Raw genomic sequence first — 14,207 nt, forward strand, 5'->3', positions numbered from 1 at the left:
CTTAAGAAAAAAAGCAGAAACAAACCAAAAAACAAAAAAAATAAAAAAAAAAAAAAAAAAAAAAAAAAAAACCCACAAAAAAAGTACCCCCCCCCCCCCCCCCCCCCCCCCATCTCTCTCCTCTCTCTGTGTGCGTTCAAACGCCATGCAATCTAGTACTCCATTCCAAAATGTAATGTGTTTTAAATTTTATCCTAAATCAAATTTTTGTTATTGTCGACCAAGTTTGTAAAGAAGAAAAAACCTCCTACGTCAAATTTGTTTCGTTAAATCTGACATGAAATATGTCAAATATGTATTTATTTGGTATTGCAAATGCTCATATGCTATTTCAAAATTGGTCAAAATTAGAAACAATTGACATATAATAAGTTAAACACCTTACATTTGAAATGGAGAGGATATATAACAAGGCCCCTTGTGGAAAGCGAACAGATCGATGTGTGTATCTAGTGCTGTTGCGTTGGTTGCATGCGTTTCAACTGCCTAGGCAATAATAATTTTGCTAGTTTTTCTAGTGCGATGCTGTGGTCAGGGCGTGGTATACGTTATCCTTCCGGTCGAGGCCCAGGAGCTTTTGCAGCATACGGTCAGGAATATTCTTGCACGCAGCAGGCAGCGGTAATGGGTATCCGACCATATATAGCCGGCTTTTCGCCGAGTTCTTCTTTCTATGAGAGAACCTGCATCTAGCAGCCACAATGGCAACGGCGAGCTAGTGCCTGGTACTAGTGCACATCAGCACATGTGATGGAATGGATCTTTGCATTGTTCAGGTGATGTCCAGGTCCAGTCATCCAAGCTCTGGAGTCCGGTCGGGGTCGACTGCAGGTCGCCTGCCTGCGGCGCAGCTGCCGCCTGCCGCCCGCCCGCCGGCCTGTTATCAAAGTGGCGTACGTTTCGCTGCAAAAGTGCGGCATGGTGGCATGGTTCTCGCGCGCGTGCACGCGTCAGGCCAAGGACGGCGGCGCTTGGCCATCCTCCCTCTCCCGCCGCCGCCGCCGGCAGCCGGCAGGGCATCCACCCATGCGCCAATCCTCATGGAGTTCGTGCTTGCTTTACAGTGCTTCGACTTCGATCGCCGAGCACGGGTGGTTCAAATGCCCTCCTATTTGCATTTGCGTGGTGCAGACTTGATCTAGAGTAGCTTAGCGAGTGCGTCACCAACTTGGCAACTCACCATGATCACGTACTTTAGTGCTCAAACGCATTACTGTATTAGCGACTGCGTCGCCTGGAAGAAGGCCAACCCGAAAGCAGCACTCGAGTACATCTAGTCACAACAGAAAGGTGGCCTATATTTAGCCGATCTCACTACATCGTCAGAGTGAGGTCACTACCACGTGCTTCATATATTTGGATGTCGTTGGAGTGGCAAAAGAAATATGGGACAGGCCGAGACCGAGCACAAGCCCGGCACAATTTCGGCCTGCCTGGCTGGCCTAGTAACTTCAGCAGCGGTTTTCATGCTGAAAGAAACCGTGCGTTTGGCATGCTGGGAAGACAAGCATAGGCGCATAGCAGCTGCGCGTCTGCACGTTCCTTATCCTGCTATCCAGTCCAATCCACACTTCAGTCTCATAAGTTCCCATCGTTCTCAGTAGCCTTTCGATTGGAGAGCTGTGACACCTGACAGGAAGCTAACCTAACAACCTAGCTGCAGTTGCTTCGGCCATCAAATTGACCAAACACAAGACATCACAGATCAACCAGCTGCAAGTCGTTTACTTGAGCAATCATCGAAATTTAAGCGACGAGAAACACAATAGTCCAACTCCAGATTACAACAAAGTCACCAGAGCATGAAAAACCATATTATACGGCAGTACCAATGAGCCACATAGCATCCGGCACCACGAGAGAACAATGGGTATGACGAATCTGTAAATGTTTTATGATATCTGAGAAGGGTATATGCAGATCAAGCAGAGCCCTTGAGCTTCTTGGCGATGCCTGCGAAGTACTTCCCCTGATGGAAGGCGTGCTCCAGCTCCACCTCACTTGGCCACCTCGAGCCGTCGGCAGCGAACGTGCCGGCGCCGTAGGGGCTGCCACCCTGAACCTGGTCCATGCCGAACAGCTTGGCACCGAAGGTGTAGCCCACAGGCACAAACACCATGCCGTGGTGTGTCAACTGGGTAATCGCTGTCAACCTGAATGAAAACAGTAACAAACGAAATGTTGGTCTCACGATCTTTGGACATCAGGCCTGGTGCTCATGTATTGTAACCATGTGTGGAATGGCACTTACGGTGTGGTCTCTTGGCCACCACCCTGGGTTCCAGTGCTGAAGAAGATGCCAGCAGGCTTGCCAGCAAGGCTCTGCTCCCTCCAGAGTCCACCAGTAGCATCGAAGAACGCCTTCATTTGCGCTGCCATCATTCCAAACCTTGTCGGAAACCCAAAGAGGATTCCATCAGCCTCTGCAAGTTCTTGCGGTGTGATGACTGGCACATCAGGCTTAGGGGGTGCGCCCATCTTTCCAAGCACTTCTTCAGGGAGAGTTTCTGGGACCTGAAGATGCAAGGATTTAAAAGTGGTATCAGCAATTCATGTCCAGATTTGCATTCATGAACTGCTAGAGCATTCCAGACACCTCATGTACTAGTCTCGGGCACTTACAAGTGTGGAAATACCTATTCTTGATCAGGGCTTACCTGCCATATTTTAGCCTCAACACCTTCAACAGATGAGGCACCTTTCTTGATCTCTTCAGCTAGTTTGCCAACATGTCCATACATGGAGTAGTACCTGTTGGAAAATTGATAAATTGTTTAACAAGTTCTGCTCCAAGTATTCAAGTAGCAAAATGGATTAACCTTTTCTTCTGAGCTCCAACTTACAATTTTCGCACAAAAAAAAAAAGAGTTCCAACGTACAATTATTAATATTGCTCTCAATTTTACCATCACAATCCATATGTAACTAAATTATGTTTCATACTTTACAGAAAATGTGTTTTGAGCTAAAGAACAAATCCATCAATAAATTGGTAGGGCAGTGTCCATGCCCTGGTTTCCTTTTGAACACATCCTATATTCTGATACTTATACTTCATACAGACACATCATTCAACTACTCCATAAAGTGCTTTGTTTTGTTGCCTTAGTTTTAAAGTGATGAAAGAATCAATCCTAGAAAGAAGATATGTACAGCCAAACCAAATTCAAGAATACATTATTTTTATGAGGATTAGTGACATGAAAGGAAATAAAACTGAGTATATCTTCTTAGCTACGATATCACTTTCAGCTTTATTTTCTTCTAGAAAAGATGGTCTGCATACAGCGGGCCAACAAAAAGTATATCACAAGCAAGAAGCTTGGGGAAGCCCCACATCTAGAAGAAATTTATACATATGTTGCTAAACTTATCTATAGGTGCAGCAGTGCATATAATTTATACATTCAAGTAATTCAGGTCTTCAGAATTGCTGAACTTTCATTCTGGTTGTTAAAAAGCCTGATGATGAAGACTATCAAATCATAAATGTTCCTCAAAAACTCTTATTACAATAGACAATTTTACAACTGCTACTTACCTGATTAACTATTTAATTAACAACTGAACTGGACAAAAAGAGACATGATATAGGCAAAGAGAATATGTCTTGCTAGCGCAAATAAAGTCTGCAGTTAAAAGTGTGCTCCATTAATCAAATACTTAGGGCTCAAGTCAACACTTAACTTGATGCGCACAAATGTTAAATATGTTTTTATTATTCATGCTAAAGTTCACTACACAGCTACAGCAGGAACTGATAGACAACTCTGTCTAAAGGAAATATAACAAAAGCCTATATGATGGCCTTTTCATTTTGCCTTATATAATATGGACCAATTGTTTTTTTTTTCGAGAAAATGTCCGTTGACACGTGTTTCATTAAGAGGGTATGGACCAATTGTTTTTTATCCTTATAAAGAATCGCTTAGACAGCTAGAGATATGGAGAAAAGAAATAAAGATCCAAAGTGTTGGCGAGGCACTGGGAAGCAGCAGGACTTGCACATATGAATGTGCCATTTAACGGTAAAAAAGTGATTTTTTTGGTAGGGAACCCACATCACAAAAAGGGGGCATCCACCATGTCAAAAGAAAAGGGTGCATCCGCATAAATCACATATTTCCAAAAAGAAAGCAGAGTCATTCCATTTGATTGTCACAGAAGGTAGCAAAGATATGCAATGGAGGTAACATCCAAAATGCTCACAACATTTTTGTGCATATAGACATAGAAACTCTTTTTTTTAGAGCAATGACAGGTGCTCTGCCTTTTCATTAAAGTAGAGAAGGAATACGTGCACAATCTTCAGGCTGATATAAACTCTCATCTTAAGGTAAAGGCTAGAATTTTCATGTTGGTGTCAGAAAAGGGGAACAGAGCATTATATATTTTGGCTGCCACTGTGCAGGGTTTCATCTACAATGTCTACGTTTCTAAAGAACACAATAGTATTGTTGGGGGGAAAAAAAGAACACAATAGTACAAATGGGTCACTTTCAGATCAATATGATACAGGCAGGTGGATGTGATAAGTGCTTAGAGTAGTCGATTTAGTATCATAAACATAACTAGCAACGCATCGATGTCAATCTTTTGAAAACAAAATAGAGAATTGACAGCTAGGCATCTTTAATAGAATACGACGAAGAGCAGAATTGGTCTGGAAGCAAGAACCTTCTTTTCAATAATCTAACCACAGTTATGGACTTGACGGGCTAAAATAATAGTGGCACTAATTTCCTTTCCCGGCCAATCAGCAAGGCTGACAAAATTGGACCTCCGGTGCACAGGATGTGCACAGAAAAGCTAAGAAAGGATGGGCACGATTAGCGCCGGAGCCCACCACTATTTGGTCCCATTAAGGAGGCATCAATTCGGTCAAGGACACAAACCTACCGTCATGATTGAGACCCTGTGTCCTGCAGATTGAAAATAAACACCGGAGCCGGAGCACTAGAAGTCCAGCATATTCCTCCCATTTCTTTACCAATACTAGTAGAATCATCAGTGTACAGAGTGGAAAAATCGACCTCGTTCAACGATTTTATCGCGAACAAAGGAATTAAAAATCGGAATTAGAGGCATCCTACATCTGAATTCTTCCCGTAAGACTAAACATCGAAAACTCTGATGCGATTCGATCACAATCTAAACCCTAACAATCAAGAATAACACCATGAGCGACACCGGACAAGTCTTAAGGCACGGATATACAATCGGAAACAAGAAATTAGAACCTGAAATCAGGATGTTCTTGCCTATCTATAAAAAATGAAGAGGAATTTTAGGGAGCGGGCGGCGGAGACCACGGGAATAACCATCAATTCCAAGAAAGAAGTGGTGGCGATGCTTACACAACGTAGACCTTGACCGCCATTGGAGAGGGTTCGAAGCTACTGTGGCCGGAGGGAGATCTGGGAACTCCTGAGGCGGGCTAGGGCAGAGCAGGGGTGGTTGTGCGGAATGGATCGGCGCTCCTGCCTTGGTGGTGGTGTCAGTATCCGGCCAGTGGAAAGAGTATTTATAGGCAGGGATGCTGCTCTGGTTTGACCTCCAATTGTCAGTCAAAGCCTGCTTTCTTTTCTATAGTTTTTTTACTAGATAGTGGGTCAAATTTTTTAAGTGAACCTTAGTTATGGAATATGAACGTGTGAGCTACGAGGACTTTGTATTAGATGTAGACACGTAGATTTTATCTTCGTAGAGTTCATGAATTTTTGCCCACATTTGACCTTGGGTGCTCGATGTCCTTCCCCCATCGACGTCGTTGACTCTTCTAGGTCAATAGCGATGGCGGTTGCTCGATGCTTTTACTCATCCACATCGGTTACTCTTCCACAACACCAGCGGCAGCTTCAATCCATAGGTGCTCTGACGCCCATCCCTGTCGACTTCCTTCACTAAACAATGGTGGGTGGCGGCCGCATCCGTGGCTGTGTCACGGGTGGTGGCGCATCTGTGAGCGTGGCAAGGCACGTGAGTAGGTCGAGTGGATGGCAGCGCATTTGCGGCTGTGTCAATGAACTATGGTACATCCACCATAGAGGCGTAAGATTAATCTCCATGCTATAATTAAAGCAATCATTAATGAATCTAGCACATGTGTTTTTGTTCCCAACGATGGAGTCGACACAGACTCTAGGGGAGCAGGTCAACGAAGCTACAAAGAGTCTGACGCGCGTTAGTATGGCAAGCAGGACAGGAGTGCAGACGATTCCTTTTTAGTGCTTTTTAGGTGTAGAGATATATCATGTAGATGTAGTTTATAGAAATTGAGCAAAAATGGTTTTACTTTTTTTTACTCTTTCTATCCCAAAATATAAGATATTGAGGCGTTAAAAAATTATTTTAAATTATAAGGTATTCGAGGTGAATTAACTCCCAAAAACTAACAATAACATGTGTACCTGCAATTAGTGTTTATCATCAAACTCAAAATATGGTAAGCACGAGATCTTTCTACGGTTAAAGGAGGATTACATATGTCATTTATTTGCGTCTTAATTTATCCTATGCTTATTTGATTCGTGATCTTTATCATCTATATCGTGTAGATTTAGCCTAAAAAACTGCTAGAACACTTATTTGATTCATGATCTTTATCATCTATATCGTGTAGATTTAGCCTACTTATTTGATTCGTGATTTTTATCATCTATATCATGTAGATTTAGCCTAACAAAAATTGCTAGAATACTTATTTGATTCGTGATCTTTATCATCTATATCGTGTAGATTTAGCGTACCAAAATTGGTTTTACTTTTTACAATTAATACTTTTGTGATTAGATTTAGCCTAACAAGATTTTCACTTTTCAATTAATACTTTTATGATTTTTTGGGGCGGTGTTTTTTTTTACTTTTTACATATATAGGGAATGTGTATTTGATTCGTGATCTTTATCATCTATATCGTGTAGATTTAGCCTAACAAAAATTGCTAGAATACTTATTTGATTCTTGATTTTTATCATCTATATCGTGTAGATTTAGCCTAACAAAATTGGTTTTACTTTTTCAATTAAATCTTTTGTGATTAGATTTAGCCTAACATGATTTTCACTTTTTTCAATTAATACTTTATGATTTTTTGGGGCGGTGTTTTTTTTACTTTTTTCATATATAGGGCGTGTGTGGGAGGACGTCGTATTTTTTTTTCACAAACGGGGACGGGTGGGCGGGGCGGACGTCGTATTTTTTTTTCCAGAAAAAACAGAGATGGTGTTTTCTTTAATATTTTTTCTTATATGTTTTTTGAAACTTTTCCCCCCTAAAAAATAGGGCGGGGGCGGCGGGGTGAAGCAGACGATTCTCTTAGGAATTTTTTAGGTGGTACTCCCTCCGTCCAATTTTATCTGCACGTTTAGGTTCATGGAAGAGAACTTAGTACACAAGGCAAATGACAATATTACCCCTATGAAAAGTAGGCCCTGACATCTGACGTGCTTCACCCTGCCACACCAATTTGCACGAAAATCACAGCATGCACAGTAAATGGAGCAAACTTGTGGCCAAGAACTGCACACGTACTCCACTCTTTGCGTCAGCTTACCATTTTTATTCAATGTCAATTTTTATATTGCGTTGCTTCCCTGCTGCAGCACAACCTTCTAGTAGATAACTTGGCAATGCACATTGGATCTTGTACGCAATGTGGTCGTTTAATTTGGGAAAAAATTTGAACTACAGAAGTGTAGTTATTTCTGAACGGAGGGAGTAGTAGATAAAAAAAATAGGGCAGGGCGGTGGGGTGAAGCAGACGATTCCCTTAGGAATTTTTAGGTGGCAGTAGATTTGGCTGTTTTCCCCTCCGTTTACCCTTTTTCTCTTCGATTCCACGCCAGGTTCATCCAAATGCTTCCGCTTTGGCAGATTACCAGCTGGTTTCCGTGTCGAACTAGAAAGACTGGCGCGGCCTTGCTGCGCCATGCATTTGAGTGGGCCACCACAATTCTTGGAGTTGGGTGTTAGAAAATTTGGTCTGGAGCTTAATACCGTGATTCGGTGGTGTAAATAAGACTGACCATGTTCCTAAACACTATGATTCGGTGTTATTCCAGGCATGATAGTTGACTCATTTATTTCTTTTATTATTTATTATCGTGTTCTACCCCCGGCTGACGAGTTCTCCAATTATCTGATTTCTTTGCTTCTCTTGTCCACTTGCGTATGTGTTCAGGGGTGAATCCGGGCTCTAGGCGTGGGCCGGCAAGAACCCTCCGTTTTCCTAGCCCAAGAAGGGTCTATTTTTACGGTGGCTTATCCTTGGACTAAAAAAGCTAGGTGTCCAATGAAAGGGAGAGCTCTCTGGAACTGGAATGCGTTTTCAGCACAAGATTAAGGACCCGTTTGGAGGAGCTCCGGGGGGCTCCGGCTCTGGTACTGTTCATGCACTGTAGCACAGAGTCGGCGGAGCTCGAAATCGTGGCTTCGCCGGCTCCTCCTTTTTTCGGCTTCTTTTCAGTTCATTTTGCGTCTCGATTTCCGAAACGGCTCCTACTACAGTGTCGCTACAGTACCGATGTGAGGAGCCGGAGCCGCCGGGAGCAGCGCCAAACGCGTTCTAAATGTAAAATTGTCTGCAATTGATGGCATGGGAAAAAATTGAAGCACTCGTCCACTCTAGTCTAGAACAATGTTTTAACATGCAAATGAAACAACTGTTGACATAAGGGTGGCATGCATATGGTCCGTGAGTTCATCCATGGGACGTGGTCGAGTGAGATTCCAGTTTACCTGGTGCAAATGATTTGGTCCCTATCAGTCTATCCAAAAAATTTATTATTGACGTGGCTGATTCTCAACGAGTGAAGATGGTTTGTATCTACATGTTGAGAGGAAAAATAAAACATCCAATCAAACATATATACACAAGTGAGATTTGGGCATGTTACGTGGTGAGATATTTGTCGCAATCTTGGCCTCGAGCTTCTATTACAGTGAAGGATGAATGCAGCAAAACTGCCAACGTGTGACACTGGTCCATGCCGACGCAGTGCAGCATTTGATCGAGCAAGTCGTGGGCACGCGAGGTGTCCTACCCTCCCACGTTGCTAGCACGTTCGCAGCTGCCTCTGCTGCTGAAGAGAGCCCCCTGCCGAGGACGAGTAGAGCTTCGGTGAGGGCGTGGATACTTCCCTCGATGATGCGGCAGCCTGCAGGGGAGAGTCATTGTCAGCCTGTTCGTTTGGCTGTGACGTGTCGTAAACGATCGTAAATTTTCAGCTGAAACGGTATTTTTCTCTCACACAAATCAGCCAGCAGTACTTCTTCACGACCAGCAACGAGACAGCTCTCGAGACAGCTCGTTGGGCGGAGTGCAGGCGAAGTCGACGTGCGCTGCGGGCCGCTGCTTCTCCTTGCGGGGGTGGAGCCAGTCCTGCTCTTCCTTGCCTTCTTGCGACGACGTGTCGCGCGTCATCTACCTGAGACGTGGGCGGCATTTGGCAGGTCTGGTGGGACGACCATGACGCCTGACGCGGGTAAGGAGATACTGGTAGCCGTAGAGGGGAGTGCTTCCAGGCAGTGGCGGATGCACGATGCGGGATAAGGAGGGGCTAAAACAATAGAGCTGTTGATTTGCATGAAGATTTAATGGTGAAATTAAGCTTTTGCTACAGTGAATATGCTTGAAATCAAGCCATTAGGGGGAGCTGGAGCCCCCCCGCCCCCCCCCCCCCCCCCCTTTGGATCCGCCGCTACTTTCAGGATGCCCTTGAAGCTCCAGCTTTGGTAATTGGATCAGCTGAAGGGAACGGGTGCGCTCGCAGCGCGCGAGAAACTGAGAAAGGGTCCGGCCCACTGGAGAGAGGCACCGGAGCCGCGGCGGCGGACTGGCGGAGACAGACGCAAACGAGAAAATTGCTATTATAGGGGCGACTTCGCTAAAACAACATTTGAAATGTTGGCACTTTGTTTTACATGACATTTAGTCCTTTTAATCACTTTTTTCATTTCAAATACATGTATTTTGCCATGGGATGACCGTATTGCCCTTCAGTCATATTCATGTAAGAGTGGGCAAGCAGGTGCGTGGGTTGCCTGGCCGCTGCTGCCGCCTGGCCTGGGCTGGCTGGCTGGCTGCTGCCGCCGCCGCCGCCGTCGCCGTCTGGGCAGGCTGGCTGGCACGCTTCCGCCGCCGCCGGGGTATGTCACACATTATTAAAATTCACAAAAATACAGTAAAAATCCCAGAAAAATAGAGTAAAATTCTGGGCATATAACACAATATTAAGTACACATGAATTTGACTGAAGGGCAATACAGTCATCCCATGGCAAAATACATGTATTTGAAATGAGAAAAGTGATTAAAAGGACCAAATATCATGTAAAACAAAGTGCCAACGTTTCAAATGTCGTTTTAGCGAAGTCAACGATTAAAATCCTATAATAACGAAGCCCATTGTCACCTCCTGTGATAGCAATTTTCTCGACGCAAACGGCGGGGGAGGCGGTGGTGCGATACGGACGTAGGGGAACAAGGGGAGGAACATCGGCGGTCCTACTGACTGCTGTAGTGCGGCGTGAGAGATGACGGGAGGGATCTCGAACCGTCTCTAATCTAACGGCTCGTGAAAACCCAGACATAGACCTTCCTTTACTTACTTACCGTATCGCCTTCGGTCAAAGAAAGTTCGTTTCTCGACCCGCATTGTCAAAAGTTGTATTCACATGTACTTCATTCCTCTCAGCAAATTGCACGGTGCTAACAAGCTTGTGAAACAAAGCCGCATTGCTATACCCATCCAAAACCATATATAGGAGGTTCTAGATTTAGTTTAGCCCTTAGTTACGCCCTTCTCCATGGACTGAAAAGTGCTACCGTTCACATGGAAGTAAAAAAAAGAGCAGAAATTAAGGAGTGGCCGTATTTATTTTCTCTCTCTTTTTTTTTTGTTTGAAGTTTTAGGGAAAACTATTTTCCAGTTCGTAAAGCATTGCGACAGGATCCTCAGGGTTAAAAAATAGTTACAGCACTTTTTTTAACATGGAAGAGACCTCCATTACACAATAACTGGGGCCAAATCATTGGCCAACAGTACATGGATACAATTTGAAATACTTTGACGCATGAGCCTAGCTCTTCGTAAAGGACTTTAGTTCATTCCACTCCCCTCCATTCCAAATGATAAGACGTCTTGGTTTTCTAGAAATATATCTTTTACTATATATTTAGATATACATTATGTCTAGATATATAGTAAAAACTCCCTCCATTTTAAATTATAAGATATTTTGATTTGAAACATACTTTTGCTACATGCTTAAATATACATATGTCTAGATGACTAGATACATAACAAAAACAATGTATTGAAAAGACCAAAGCAATGTTTCTAGTTAAAGAACAAGCACCAACCTACTATATTTAAGATGCCGTTTGTTTGGTAGCTCTTATGTCACAACTGAAGTTGCAAGTTGTTTTTTTTTCTTGGTTGTATTTGGTTTCTTTTCTTTTCTTCGATTAATAAAAAAATAGCGACCAATCTGTTGCCATCCTTTCAAAAAAACTATATTTCATATGTTTAAATTTAACATTTTTCATATGATGGGTTAAAATATCAAAAAATCAATGTTTAGAACATTGAAGAACAAAACATATGCATTAACATGGGAGATGCAATATTATGTTTTTGTGGGGACTTTTTTAATTCTATATTACGCTAGTTTAAAGTTATGAAACGACGACCAAATCAATCAAAAAGTTTGTTGATATTCTATTTGTTTTCACCAACAATCCAATTATATGCTGAAAAGAAGACTTGAAACGATCGGAAATTTCAGAGACTCCGAATATAGGAGTGCCCGCAATGTATTTGCCTCAAGAAATAAAATAAAGTCTGAGTTCGGTAAGGACAAAATTCATGAGCACAAATCTTTATTAGTTAGACAATTTACAAGGCTGAAATATATATAATAACCGCAATTTAATAACTACTCTTTTTTGGATTTGGATCTGCAACAAGCAAATGAATAAAAAAATTAGAAGAATCTGCACATTTTTTAGATAATGAGAAGAACATGCACGTGGATGAACGGCTGACGCTGAAGCGACCTTTACTCCTTTATTAGTCACCTACCCCGGTCCGCCAACCCTATTATTATCTAAAGCACCAAAAAAGATAGTGAATTTCAAGTCAAAAGAGATTTGGCACAATGGATGTTATTAGCTGGTTGCCATTTCGCTGGAGCTGTCTTGTATGGGCCACCGTACGCAAAATTGTAAAGCCCCGTTTCAAGGGCATGTGCCGGCCGCATGCGTATGGGACAGCAATGCATGACGACAGCTGGAACCATTTCTACTTTTCAGTCACGGAGCTTTTCTTTCATAACAAATTAGCCCTATAAATCAGTCACGCCGCCACGAATACTACTAGTTTGGCTGTACTGTACTCTACGGCCGCAGCTGTCTTGTTGTCATTTAATACGTATCACGTGTCTGCAGCCTGGGGAGTCCATGGCCGAGATCGTCTCCGCGGTCATCGTCTCGTACCGTTTCCCGGATTTCACGTGGTACGGTCTAATCGTAAGGATCGCGTGAATTGCTTGGTAGACCGGGAAGAGTATTTGGATTGCACGTGGATATTATGCAGTCTAGCTGATGAAAACAAGAGGTTGGTGGTTTTGAGCATGAGATTAATAATTTTTCAAAAATGAGCCTGAGATTTTTGCCGCATGCTTACGTCTACTTGGTTCGTGCATACGAATACGAGTAAAATTTAATCTCCTCCATTATTCCACATGGGCAAAATTGGCAACCAGCTAATAACATCCACTGTAGTACTTTTTCGCTGTAAATGAATAGTATTTTTCTCTTGAAGCATTTCAGCATAAGTCAAATTTCAGCGAAACGACAAACAGGACCATCGTGCATGTTGCGGATTTCAACTACAGTTTCGCTACTTGCTTTGTTCAAAAAAAAAACGAATGAGTCTAATTACGAATCAAAATAAAGATGAAAGAAAGTTCACAGCAACACGCGCGCGGAAACAAGACCGAAGATGCATTGGACCAGGACACCAGAAATCATGAAGATTTATTTATTTATATCCTTGACTTGATTGATTGATGCTCCAAGTTGGTACCCGTACGTGGTTGGAGAATTGAGAGCTCGGGGTCAAACACAATCTATTGGTAAGAGGATCCATGGATCCCAGATCCCACCCGCACCAGCCTTGTTTAGTTAACGATTTTTTTTTAAGAAATGGTACTGTAGCACTTTTGTTGTTATTTAGTAATTAGTGTCTAATTATAGTCTAATTAGGTTTAAAAGATTCGTCTCGTAAATTTCGTCTAAACTATATAATTAGCTTTATTTTTTATTTATATTTAATACTTTATGCATGCGTCAAAGATTCGATGTAACAGAAAATCTTGAAAAATTTTGCAAAATTTTAGGAACTACTCCGTATGCACCGAGTAGTACTAGCTGTGTCAGCAACGCCGATTCGCTGAAGCTGGTGAAACTGCGATGGATCCTGACAAACCCGGACGCTTCCATCCGACCGAGTGACGCTACACTGACGTCGAGCTTGCTCGTTCTTTCTACAGATTGGCGGTTGCCCCCGAGGCTTCCAGAAGAATTTGGAGACAGCAGGATGGATGATGACGTACACGTACGGGGAGCCGGGGAGGTCAGGATTAGTATATTTTAGTATTTATTTATCCTCCTGGTCCTGGCTGGATGATCCGCATCGACGATGGCATGCCGTAATCCAAAGCGTGGAAGAGGGAAGTAAATAAATCGATGTGTACGTACTGAATATGCAGGTAGACAGAGGCAGGCCTCTAGCTGTACTAGCTGATCGAGTCAATGCTGCGGGGTTGAGGAGCAGGCGCAGGCAACGACGTCGCATTTGGGCCCCGGCCTCGTTTAGTTAGCGAAATTTTTTTTAGAAATGGTATCGTAGTATTTTTATTGTTATTTAATAATTAGTGTTTAATTATAGTCTAATTAGGTTAAAAAGATTTGTCTCGTGAATTTCGTCTAAATTGTGTAATTAGTTTTATTTTTTATTTATATTTAATGCTTCATGTATGCCTCCAAAGATTCGATGTGATGGGGAATCTTGAAAAATTTTGCAAAATTTTGGGATCCTAAAAATTTTTACCCTAAAATGCCACATCGAATCTTGCGGTATATGTATGGAGTACTAAGGCCCCGTTTGACAGGGCTTCACTTCACTGGTGAAGCCATTTTTT

General features: G+C 42.7%; 1 protein-coding gene across 1 annotated transcript; it reads right to left on the bottom strand.

Moving 5' to 3' along the window:
* Positions 1–1,707: 1,707 nt before the first annotated feature.
* LOC136450533 (NAD(P)H dehydrogenase (quinone) FQR1-like) lies at positions 1,708–5,509 on the bottom strand. Its single transcript, XM_066451011.1, has 4 exons — positions 5,358–5,509; positions 2,658–2,751; positions 2,252–2,514; positions 1,708–2,153 (listed from the first exon to the last, which is right to left on the bottom strand). Exons 1-4 carry the CDS (start codon positions 5,378–5,380, stop codon positions 1,922–1,924), a joined length of 612 nt encoding a protein of 203 aa, XP_066307108.1. The 5' UTR covers positions 5,381–5,509; the 3' UTR covers positions 1,708–1,921.
* Positions 5,510–14,207: the final 8,698 nt, after the last annotated feature.

The sequence above is a fragment of the Miscanthus floridulus genome, chromosome 5 (assembly GCF_019320115.1).
Source record: "Miscanthus floridulus cultivar M001 chromosome 5, ASM1932011v1, whole genome shotgun sequence".
NCBI classification, from domain to species: domain Eukaryota; kingdom Viridiplantae; phylum Streptophyta; class Magnoliopsida; order Poales; family Poaceae; genus Miscanthus; species Miscanthus floridulus.